The following is an 11,627-nucleotide window of genomic DNA, read 5'->3' on the forward strand; positions in this document are numbered from 1 at the left end:
ACAACTATCTAAATATTCAATCAATAACTGTGTACATCCATCTGCACAACTCATAAATGTTGTAAAAAATAAAATTAAACTTTATTCATCCGGATTCTAACCTCAATCTGTCCATTTTGTCCACGAGAGTGTTATATACTACGAACCTAAACACACCTCTGTTCAGTTGCACAACTTCTACCAGTTCACTCCTCAGGTTCCCCAAATCCTCCAGCACACCCATCATATCCTCCGCGCCTCTACACTCGCCTAATCTTGGAACAAACTTGAGCCTACAGTGCCAACTCCTCCCCTTTGGAATCCTTTCAAACTCCAGGCTCTTACGCTTGGAGTATTCTCTAAAATACCTCCTCAGCAGATCCTCTACGTAGCTTAAACTTCCACACTGATTCATATTTTCGTACTCTTCTCCTTCACGTACCCTGTAAACTCCACAAAGTATGTTGAACATGTTCATGAACATCTTGATCCCTACTGAGTCCCTCTTTAAGTCACAATCTGTGAACATTTCCACCATTTTACACACGTTATCCAACTCAACCAGATGATCACTGCATGGTTTACACTTTATTACTGAACTGAATATGCCTAACAGGTCATCTGATGGGTCCTCCAAACACTCAAATATGATACTCGCCTCCTGTAGGTAACTATAGAACATCGGCACCAAATCTATTCTTTTATCCAAATTAATGGCCTTTAACACCTTCCAAACATTATTGAAATTGATCACCTTTGGCAAGTACTCAACAGCTTCAATGAATTTGGCAATAACTTGATTTTTTTCCAATCCTTCCATTTCTCGTAGTTGTTGTTCACCATGATAAACATCTTTAACATCGTCAACAACTTTATGAACAACATCATCTTCCGTTACACACCTACTATCAAGTAACTTATTACCCTTATATATTAGATTGCAATTGTCGCCCATTGACTTATTCTTCATGTTTACTTCAATAAACCTTCTAAGTAGTCCTCTGTTATTGATGTACTTGTATATTTTCTGTATTATGTTTTCATCCCAAATATAATGGTGTTGATTGTTATTATTACGTTTACTATTACCAATATTGTCATTAAACTTTATCAGTTCTGAGTATATTCTCTGCAAATCCAACTTATCGTTCTTTAAATACTTATCATCCTTCAACAAGTTAAATAACTTTCTTCTTATAACATTATCAGAGCTACCATTTGTATTGTACATGATTTGATTATTTACAAGTATGCTAATATATTTAAGTATGTACGTGTTGAACTCGTTCAACAAATTCTTATGGTTTACTCCAAATTGTTCAATCGTATCTAACAAAACAATCAAGCCACTCAGATTTATGTTCTCTTCCATTTTATCCAAGTAATCTAACATATCCATACCAATGTTCACACCGTCCCTGCCGGCTGAATTAAAGCTTTGGGAACTCTCAATACTCACATTCTTAAAATTTAAATTAAAATTCAACAACAAGTTATAATAGTAGTCCGATATTCTGGATATTAGCTGGAAATTTGGTGAACTTAATTGCGTCATACACTTGCAAATGAGGTTAAAATCTCGTGAATTCGCCTTGGCATCTTCCAGGTACTTTTCGTACACATTTATTAATTCGGTTAATTCTATTCCAGAACTGGTTGAAATGCTTAAAAATACTGGATTAGATAGTGAATATACTATTTTACATACATTTGAGGAGCATACGAAATTTATTCTGTTCAATCTCCCCTTGGTGAACAACAATTTAGTGGTCTTTTCAACTATAGAAAAGCACAGATCCAAAAATTGTTTATAAATATCATTTATATTTATGATTTCAGTTATACTGTACAGGATATGTGATATTTCAGCGATTGAAAACGTTTTAAAATTGATGTTAATGTGCTCCAGCGTCTTGCGCAGTAGCGAAACGTCAATTTCAGAAAATTCTGATGCGATTATTAGATAGGACATTAGTATACAAAGGTCGTGATTGCTCAAACACCGTACATTGAATATTCTTCCGTATAGAATATCATGTAAACTACCTCTGAACGTATCATTTACATTGTACAAAGAATCAAAACTGCTGTTACTAGTGGAAACATTCTTTGTATTTACGGAGTGAAACAGAGAGCCCTGGTTTAGTATCCTTTGAACAGATTCGTGAGTAAGTGAATTGACCTCACTATCTAAAAATCATTGCTTACACATTTTGTGAATAACTGGGAACATTTGTAAATAATTAATTTGTAACACAGTTACCTTCAGGAAGGAACAGAATCGAGCCTAATCTCTTTCTCTCGGTTATATTTTTGGTCAATTCCAGCCTCTTTACCCTCTGGTACTCAAAGAAGGTTATCTTCTTGGCAGTGAATCTACACTTCTTCTCACTAATCCGACGAGGTAGTAACATTAGACCATTTTGTTAATTTAAAATTAAATCTGATGAGATTAATGGAAAATTTACAAATGTAGTGAACATGATGGGTACTGCAAAGCAACACATTACAAATTATTATAGTAAAGAGTAAAAATGGCAGAATCGATTGCAAATTGTGAAAATGAACTAAATCTGAGAAACGATGTTAGGAATCTTGTTGATCAAGAGAGTTACAAGTGGATATTTGTAGGAGGAAAGGGAGGCGTCGGAAAGACGACAATATCGTCATCTCTGGCCTCTATACTGTCAGAACGAAGAGAATCCGTTAGTTTCGAAGGAATAAAATTAAATTTAGGTGCTTCTCCTGTCAACGGACCCCGCACATAGTCTTAGCGACGCCTTCAATCAGAAGTTTACGGACAGGCCGACTCTGGTAAAGGGCTACGAAAACTTATACGCAATGGTATGAAGTAGTTACAGTGTGTGTTCAGCGACGGATTCCGTGATAAAAATTATAATCAGGAGCTCGATGTGACGAAGGTGTCAGACACAGGCTTCGGTTTCAGCGAGTCGAAAATGTTCCTGCAGGCAATACCGGAGCTGATACAAATGCTTCCAGGAATAGACGAAGCATTTTCGTTTTCAGAGCTATTACAGTAAGTTAGATAGATAAGGGACATTTGTAATTAACAAGGGAAATTTTAAGCACATTTAACCGAAAAAAACAACAATTGAAATTATTTAGCTCCGTGCAATCAATGAAGTACTCAGTAATCGTCTTCGATACAGCGCCGACAGGTCATACACTAAAGTTTCTTAACCTGCCAGAGGTGCTGGACAAGCTGCTGGACAGTTTCCTGAAAGTGGAGAACCTGTGTGGAGTAGCAATGAAGATGTTCTCAGCATTCAGCGACTCAATACCCAAGGAACAAATATTCGAAAAGCTAAAGAAATTTAAATCGAATTTAACGCTGATAATGAACCAAATGAAGGATCCAGTAAATGTTTACATAGACGGATGGATAGATAAATATATATATATAGATATATAGATAAGATAACAGATAGGTTACTGTAAACAACGAAAATGTTTTTTAGGACCTTACAACATTTGTGTGTGTGTGTATTCCGGAGTTCTTGAGTGTGTATGAAACGGAAAGGTTGATACAGAGCTTGGCAAAGACAGACGTGGACTGCTCATACATAGTAGTGAATCAAATACTAAGTTACATCAACTTGGAAACCCATGTCCAAAAGACGAAAGAATCACTGGAGGAATTATCAGAACATAATAAAAGTGTCCTAGAACCGTTCTTTGAATTGGTAACTGATTACAATATTTATCGGTAGAACAAGTTTAAATAGTAACTGATTGTATTAGTGACAATTAATTATGCGACTGCTGAAATATAAACAACGTAGGTGTTGGAACAGCAAAATAATTTAAACGGGAGGTTAGGTATACAGAGAAAGTACCTTGACGACATAAAGCAGTTGTACGAAGGGTTGTTTAACATTGGTGAGTGGTTACTAGAGGTTATCAATGTAGTTACGTACCAAACATTAACCGCATATGCACGCAATTCTAATGATAAACGTGTAGTTTGTTTAAAACAACATAAATATGAAGTGCGAGGCAGTGAAGCAATAAAGGAGTTCTCGCAAGATCTACTAAAACACTCTCCTCTACCAGAAGCATAATATACTGTTACACATGTGTGTATTAACATATCTACGTGTATGCATATTAACATATCTACGTGTATGCATATTAACATATCTACGTGTATGCCTACTAATGTTCTAATGAAATTAAATTGACTAAATAAAAAAAGAACAAAATACAGGAATTACAAATAACAAACTAATAATAAATGACAAACTAATAACAGATAACAAACTAATAAATAACAAATGACAAGAATAATAAAAATTACAAAACAATAAAAATTACAAAACAATAAAAATTACAAAACAATAAAAATTACAAAACAATAAACTTAAAAAGTTAATGTCAGTCCAGTAGACGTATTGCAAGTGACTTGGCGGCAACAGATAATTCTTTAATATTGCCCTGGAAAGTAGTTGAGACGAGTAAAACAAGTAACTAGTAAAGTATGTAAGTTCAGTAATAAAATGTGTGCAGGTAATTATAAACCTTTTCTAAGAGTTGAAGTTTGGGTAGAGCTCCAGAGGCCTTAACATATGTGACCAATTCAGGTATTTCCTCAATGCCGTCCTGAGTAAATGAGTGATTAAACAGGATAATTAAAGTATTTAGAAGTATGTACTGGGTTAACATTAAGTTGATAATAGGTATGTAAAGTATAGAGTAACGAACCATAATGAAATCATCCAAATGGTATATAGCATCCAACTGAGTTAAGTATAGTTCATCAGAATCGTCAATGGGATCCAATAATGAAACGAGAGCAACGAGACCTCCAGATCTCATAAACTCTTTACGATAATTAACATCTGATAAATCGATGTGAACATTGAAGTTAAACAAGGCATAAATATAGGTAGCAAGAAAAGGAAATGGTAATTAAACAGTAATGGAGATGTACCTTGATGATATATATTGCGGCAAATTTGAGCACAAGTAGCCCTGAAAGGATCCAAAGTGGATCTCATACCATTAATCAAATAGGGGAAAAGGTCATTTTCGTACATTTCTTCACAACATTTAGGATCTAAAAGAGAGTGTGTGAGAATACATGTACAATAAGTAAAGTAAATAGGGGTTTATTTATGAGAGTGTGGAATAATAGTAACAGGACTGACTTCCAGACGATAGAAACGATAGAGTTATGGCGGCAGCATGAACACGATCCTCCTCCTAAGATTTAGTTAGCGAATGTCGATTAAATGGTAGTATTGTGAACTGATTGTAGGTTGAGTGTGTAAACTAACATTGCTCTTCAGTAAGTCAGACAACACCTCAATGCCACCAGCAAGGCGAATGTCCTCCTTATACTCAGGCTGATCTACGAATAAATTAATATAAATATCGGTAAAAAAGTGATATAAACATTTGTAAATGCCTAGTGTGAATATTCATGGAAACGTAATCTAAATATCAGTAGAAACGTGTTCTATAAAGTGGTTCAAACGTACACTCCTTGCTCGCGTAAAAGCCCAGTTGTATAGCAGATAGAGCTCCGATAGTCTCAGGATGCGCAGCCCAGGGATGCACCTTAAACTTTGAATCTCGAGTCTAAACAAGAGTGAGAAGAGGGGTTTAATATAAACAAAGTGGGAGATACCGGAGTGTTCGAGTAGCAGAGCTCAACCAGGGTAGGAATGTCGCCGTTTTCAAAGGCTGTGTCGAACTTGGCAATGTCCGAGCTGTCATCATCAAGACCAAGAGCGTCAGAAATAGGCCCGTACGAGACCAAGTTATCTATGATCTTAGACTCAATCTGTTCATACTTCTTCCTGTAGTGATCCTGAAAATTATATGATGAAAACAGCGAAAGTCGTAATTTAGTGTCTATCGTAAGTACACATGACTATTTTCATTCAGTTTTTTAAATTTGACATAAATATGGCAAAATTAATCAAAACAGGTTAAGTTACATCAAAATATTAGTGTTTTTATGCATAATTGGTATTCAATGGATCATTTAAGACATATGTGTTCTACGGAAGAATAGTTGATAAGTAGCCTATTTGCTTATGTATAATGGCAAACTAACATATCTTCCAAGGCAACAAACGTTTCCCATTGATGTACATGGGTAATACACTCAAAATTCTACTTTTTGAAAGGAAGCTGCACCCATCGGCCCATTCGTTCCAACTCTGGAGTCCAAGATAACGTCAAGCCTTCCCACACATTCTGCTCAAACTTACACAAACATCTGTCCACAGATAGCAGTTTAATAATATGTTTGGAATTTTGGATAAATTTTAGGTTTTTACGTGAATTCCTGGTTCCATATCCCATGGCCACACAACAGTTTTTCGAGGACATAACTACGTATTAGACACAATGTGTACTAATAAATGCCACAATATATTAAACAGTCCGTTTTCCAATTATAATACAATATTTTACAGTCGATTCTCCCCTGAATCAAAGACAAGTGTGTTTAGTGAGTAGGAAGGCGTGATGCGTGCGATGTCCAAGAACTCTACGCCTTTTCAAACTTGGACAAAACCTTGCGAATCTCCCCCGTGTTCGCGTACTTGACGTAGTCCCGGGGCTTCTGATGCGTCTTCATCGTCTCCCGCTTCTTCTGGTTCTTCGTCATGAAGCTGTGCGCGTCCTTTATGCCCTTCCGCTCCTTTATGAGCGTCATGAGCGGGTCCCTCTGGAACCACGGGTGCTTCAGCGCATCCGCAGCCGATATTCGCCGCGAGGGCGACCAGCTGAACAGCTTCTTCAGCAGGTCCCACCCGTCCTTGCCCAGCTGATTCTTGTTCAAAAAAATGTTCTCGAACTCCCTCTCCTTCGTGACAAGGGAGGATATTCGGTCCGGGTGCAGCGGGTTCAGCATCCTGTCGTTGAAGTTCGGCAGCGTCTTCAGGTACTTGAAGTCGGCCTCGTCGGGGAGGCCGATGTGCTCGCAGATCAGCTTCAGGATGGCGCTCTCCCGGTCCGCCGCGAAGACGTGGGCCCCCGAGACCAGCTCCGCCATTATGCAGCCTACGCTCCACAGGTCGACTGCGAAGTCGTACTTTTCGCTCCCCAGCAGCAGCTCCGGCGGCCTGTACCAGAGCGTGACCACGCGGTTCGTCAGGATGCCCTTGCCGTGCGGCAGGAACCTGGCGAGCCCAAAGTCGGCGAGCTTAATGATGCCTTCGTTGCTCATCAGCAGGTTCGCGGTCTTCAGGTCCCGGTGCAGCACGTTGTTTTTGTGGCAGAAGGCCAGGCCCCGCAGCAGCTGGAACATGATGCCCTTGATCTCCCCGATGCTCAGCCACATTGTGGGCTTCAGCATCTTTTCCCACTTGTTCATCCTCGCGTTCGGCTTCTGCTGCATCGTCCCAGGCCTGCTGCTCATCCTGCTCATGTCGCCCTCGTGCATCTTGTGGACGTCGTGCCTGTCCGACTTGTCTCGGAGCGCCTCCAGGTAGCCGCTCAGGTCGAAGGGCAGGTACTCGAAGACCATCCACACGTTCTCCTTCTGCTTGTCCGGCCTTCTGCTCCCCTTGGGGTCCTTCTTCACCTTCGTGGGCCTGTCCTTCCGGGGCGTGTCCTTGTCGTCTCCCTGATTGTCCTTCCTCTCGTCGCTCTCGTTCTGCGCATCCTTTCCGTCGGGCCTCGTCTTCTCTGTGCTCGAGTCGTACGTCTTAGAGTACGATATGCCCAGCAGGTCTACGATATTTTTATGCTTCAGTGAGTTTAGCAGCAGTATTTCTCTGATTGCGTTTTTCGGGAAGCCTTCCCTCTCCTCGTTCAACTTAAGTTTTTTCAGTGCCACGGGCACCTTGTTCACTATGTCCTCTGCCAGCCACACGTCTCCGTATGCTCCCTGTCCCACCTGGTGTATCTTCACAAAGTTGCCTAGCCTGATTGGCTTCAGTGAGGACAGCGCCCTTTTAAACTGATTCGGCTCCTCCTTCACTGGTCTATTTTCGTGCTCTAGATCCACTAAAAGCGGCTCTATCTCCTTTAAATCCGATTTTACTAAATGTGTATACCTTTCTAAGTTAGAATCCGTACATATGCTTGTTATGCTCGCCCAATCGGCCCTGATGCTTTCTACACTGGAGAGTAAATCGTCGTTTGTGCAATAGTTTTTCAATTTTTCTATCATAAGCGCCACGGAGTTCCCCTCTGGGCTAAATGATAGCAGTGATTCCAGGAAGCTCAGGAAATCCTGGCTACCCTCCGGGGTTACGCCAACTTCCTCGTACACATCTTTTAACCGCTCCTCGCTCAAGGAATCCAGTATTTTATCCAGTGAGTTTGATATTCGCGATAAAATGAGCTTGGTGTGATGCCTTTTTAGCTTTGCTAGGCACGGCTGCGTATACGACTCCAGTTTCAGCTGCAGCGGCCTCGGTCCTCCTCCAGAGTTGCCATTTCCTGGCCAATCGTGACCAATCATTATAATACACTCATAGACTCCAATATTGAGTACGTTGTGTCAACAAAGCTTGTGTATATAGTGTTGTCGTTGTCAGGATCTGCCTCAGTGTATGTACAGTATAAAATATTATGCTATTATTTTCGGCGGATTCGGCAGCAGCTGGCTGAAGTACACTTCCTTTATGGTTTCACTGTCAGCCAGCCTCACCTTTGTGTCCACCAGTTCCCTTTCCAGCCCGTTTATGGTTGCGTGCGATGCGCTTTCGAACTTTTTGCCTCGATCTGACCTGTCGCTGTTTGACACCGATTTCGCATCAGAATCTGCACGAATTTCTTATTACAGCCGTAGGATATCGTATTCTTTTATTGCTACTCGCCACTTCCTCTGGTACCTAGTCATAAATAGTTCTAACCTGAGGACTTGATCACTTTCGTCGGTATAAACACTCCTCCTCCGTATATTCGATTCGACTTTTCCCTGCTTTCGATAAGCTTCGGCACCTGGAGCACGTTAACTGGCCTCTCAACTGGCATTCTTTTACTGTGCGTCATCAGATCAGGCATCTGAGCAATATAGTTAATCCACCAATACATATCTTCCACCGTTTAAACTAGTTGCAATAATGTTACTATTACCCCTGCTACTCGTAACAACAGCTCAGTATCTCTACACTTACTCTGCTAATATTGATATTATTGTCCAAAAGTGACGTCTTACTGATTGTCTCCACCGGTCCTCTGTTTGTCATTGGAATTCTATCCCCGTGCACTGGAATTGTTCTCTTGACCAGCCTAGCATTTGTGCCAACTGCTCTTTCATCTCTCACGCTTCCTTCAACGATGTGTGTTACGTTCCTCAATGGTGGACTTGGCCTATTTTTGTACCGACTCGAGTGCTCTGACGAACTCGATACTGAACTTGTCGACGACCTTGGCAGCTTTCTTATCCTTTCCAGGTTGTGAATGATCTCTTTGCACTTGTTTATCTTAACTCCCGGGTCATTCAGCGTTTCAAAGTCCTATGTAATGATATTAGTCAGGTACTACATACAATAGTCTTAAATTAAACAAGTGTGTAAATAGATGCAATAGTCTTAAATTAAACAAGTGTGTAAATAAATACACGTTTCCACAACTAAACTGCTAGTTAAGTTAAATAAACAATAAAATAACTGAGCATAGTAAAAATTAAAGTTAAGTTACCTGTTTAAATCTTTGCAGGTCGTTAATGTTCGTCTCAAGCTCATCTACATAATCTTATCAAATTATCACCGTACCCAGGTAGTTCTTGTTGCGTCCCGTAAAAGTGTTATCCATGTTCTCAAAAGTCTCGTCCGACTTGTACAAAAACTTCTTAAAATCGTCATTGGTGTCTAAAGGATTGTTGTTCGTAAACGTATTTTCTCTATATAACCCAAATTCCACTCTGTTACTAAGCTCCAACTCTCTTTGGTGTGACAGTGCCAGTGCAGTGTGCAATTCGTCCAACTGCGTTATCAGTATTTTAATCTGCAAGTCCTTTTTCATTAAATCCTTTTCCAGCCTTGCCTTAATTTTAGTCATTTCCGACACGTTTTCCTTATTAATTTCGTTAAGTTTAATCGTCTTCTTCATGATTTCCTTCTCAATGTTAGAAAGCTTCAACGACATTTTACTTATCTGATTATAAATGTCCGACTCGTCAATGTTCAATCCCTGCGCATCACAGATTAGTTATTTGTATAGTTAGTGGATTAGTTATTTCATTGATCAAGTAATAAGTAAATCGATTAGTTAGTTGCTTATTAATTTCTTAGTCAAGTAATTACTCAATAATAGCTAGCTGCATTCCTATTTCATTATTCAGTAAGGTAATTGTTTAATAACCATTTAATCAATAATCTGACCAGTTGCCAGTTAAACTTACTTGTATATTTTCGTTTACGTAATTCATCGTGTTTCCTAACAATGACTTACTCATTGGTACCTCCTCGCCATTTTCTAAATATAATTTATTGGTTCCGTTTTAGTTTAATTTTCAATTACTTCACTGGGTAATCCACTAATTGATTTCTTAACTAAGTGTAAACTGACTCTGGTATAAGGCTGCGTTTGGTGTTCCAGCTGATTTAGCTGATTTGTATGGCTTCGTAGGCATAACCCTGGTCGACGTTGTGACGTATGTGTGAATCGGAATGACATCGTTGAACTCGTTTATCAGCTTAAACTTCACAGGGTTCGTAACATTCATCAGCTTCTTCAGGTCAACATCGCAGTCAGCCAACAATCTTTCATTCGAACCACTCGTTACATCGTACAGCTGCAAATATATTAACTTATGTGTGCGTGACTTCACTTCATACGTATCTCGTTTACTTTAATACCGCCAACTAATTAACATTGTTCTAAATTACTTCTACCATACCAACCTTGAGCTGTGTCAGCGACGATGAATTTGACTTGAAAGAGTGGTGTAACGTCAACTTCTGATCTATTGTGTGCGCACTCAAGCCTGGATGCAGCAAAACGTTTAGCGATGTGTAATTTTCCCTCTCTGAGCATGTCATCCATTAATTTTTTAAATAAAATTCTTATTTCTACTATGTGTGCGTAAAATGCTCTAAATATTCTAATAGAAGGTCACCTGACTTCCACACAAAGTTAACTAGTGTTTTCTTTTCAACCTCCAGTTCGAGCTGCTTGATATAAATGTCCAGAACGTGCCTTTTGTAATGCGGCCACTCACAGGACTCCATATTAGCAAACACCTTCTCCCAAAACTATCTTATCTTTCCTGTAACCTTCCGAGTTACCTTACTAACTCAGTATTAGCTTCTTTAAAATAAATTGCTTTATTAATTGCGTTTTTTAAATACAAATGAATCTAATTTGAATTATTTACTCTCTAATCTCGCTTCTATGAAAAATTCTCAGAATCTTTTTATTATGAAATTTTTCGTTCCCCTTTGTAAATTTTCTAATTTACAAACTGTTGCCGCTATTGAAATGGAGCTTTGCCCATTATTTACCCATCTTATCAAATCTAAATTTTCAAACTTCTGTAGATGTGTCAGAAACTGCCAACACACAGCTCGACAACTCTTGGCTAGCGCTAACGCGCCATGTTTTTATATAATATTCCATATACGCATTTATGTATCTAATACTACATGAATTTTTATAGTCAAATTCAATATTTTTGTTTTAAAACACTTAATGTGGCCATAACAAGGCGATATATAAAT

The 11,627-nt window shown here is 39.1% G+C and overlaps 5 protein-coding genes across 5 annotated transcripts; 1 reads left to right on the forward strand and 4 right to left on the reverse strand.

Moving 5' to 3' along the window:
• Positions 1-85: 85 nt before the first annotated feature.
• On the reverse strand, positions 86-2,393 carry TOT_030000707 (uncharacterized protein; the record flags this gene model as incomplete). The annotated part of the gene is made up of 2 exons (XM_009693452.1): positions 86-2,169; positions 2,243-2,393. 2 exons carry the CDS (start codon positions 2,391-2,393, stop codon positions 86-88), a joined length of 2,235 nt encoding a protein of 744 aa, XP_009691747.1.
• Positions 2,394-2,513: 120 nt separating this feature from the next.
• Positions 2,514-4,061, forward strand: TOT_030000708 (arsenical pump-driving ATPase; the record flags this gene model as incomplete). The annotated part of the gene is given in 7 exon segments (XM_009693453.1): positions 2,514-2,684; positions 2,716-2,823; positions 2,835-3,016; positions 3,106-3,358; positions 3,459-3,683; positions 3,783-3,879; positions 3,964-4,061. 7 exon segments carry the CDS (start codon positions 2,514-2,516, stop codon positions 4,059-4,061), a joined length of 1,134 nt encoding a protein of 377 aa, XP_009691748.1.
• A 424-nt stretch (positions 4,062-4,485) lies between these two features.
• Positions 4,486-6,339, reverse strand: TOT_030000709 (uncharacterized protein; the record flags this gene model as incomplete). Its single annotated transcript, XM_009693454.1, has 8 exons — positions 4,486-4,599; positions 4,702-4,838; positions 4,931-5,056; positions 5,148-5,202; positions 5,277-5,350; positions 5,481-5,580; positions 5,630-5,650; positions 6,145-6,339. The coding sequence occupies 8 exons, from the start codon at positions 6,337-6,339 to the stop codon at positions 4,486-4,488; spliced, it is 822 nt and encodes a 273-aa protein (XP_009691749.1).
• Positions 6,340-6,499: 160 nt separating this feature from the next.
• Positions 6,500-8,422, reverse strand: TOT_030000710 (protein kinase; the record flags this gene model as incomplete). The annotated part of the gene is made up of 1 exon (XM_009693455.1): positions 6,500-8,422. One exon carries the CDS (start codon positions 8,420-8,422, stop codon positions 6,500-6,502), a length of 1,923 nt encoding a protein of 640 aa, XP_009691750.1.
• Positions 8,423-8,530: 108 nt separating this feature from the next.
• Positions 8,531-11,138, reverse strand: TOT_030000711 (conserved hypothetical protein; the record flags this gene model as incomplete). Its single annotated transcript, XM_009693456.1, has 9 exons — positions 8,531-8,671; positions 8,833-8,918; positions 9,059-9,422; positions 9,607-9,650; positions 9,681-10,098; positions 10,310-10,383; positions 10,477-10,702; positions 10,812-10,936; positions 11,027-11,138. The coding sequence occupies 9 exons, from the start codon at positions 11,136-11,138 to the stop codon at positions 8,531-8,533; spliced, it is 1,590 nt and encodes a 529-aa protein (XP_009691751.1).
• Between the last annotated feature and the right edge of the window lie 489 nt (positions 11,139-11,627).

Source organism: Theileria orientalis, chromosome 3, assembly GCF_000740895.1.
Source record: "Theileria orientalis strain Shintoku DNA, chromosome 3, complete genome".
Taxonomy (NCBI): domain Eukaryota; phylum Apicomplexa; class Aconoidasida; order Piroplasmida; family Theileriidae; genus Theileria; species Theileria orientalis.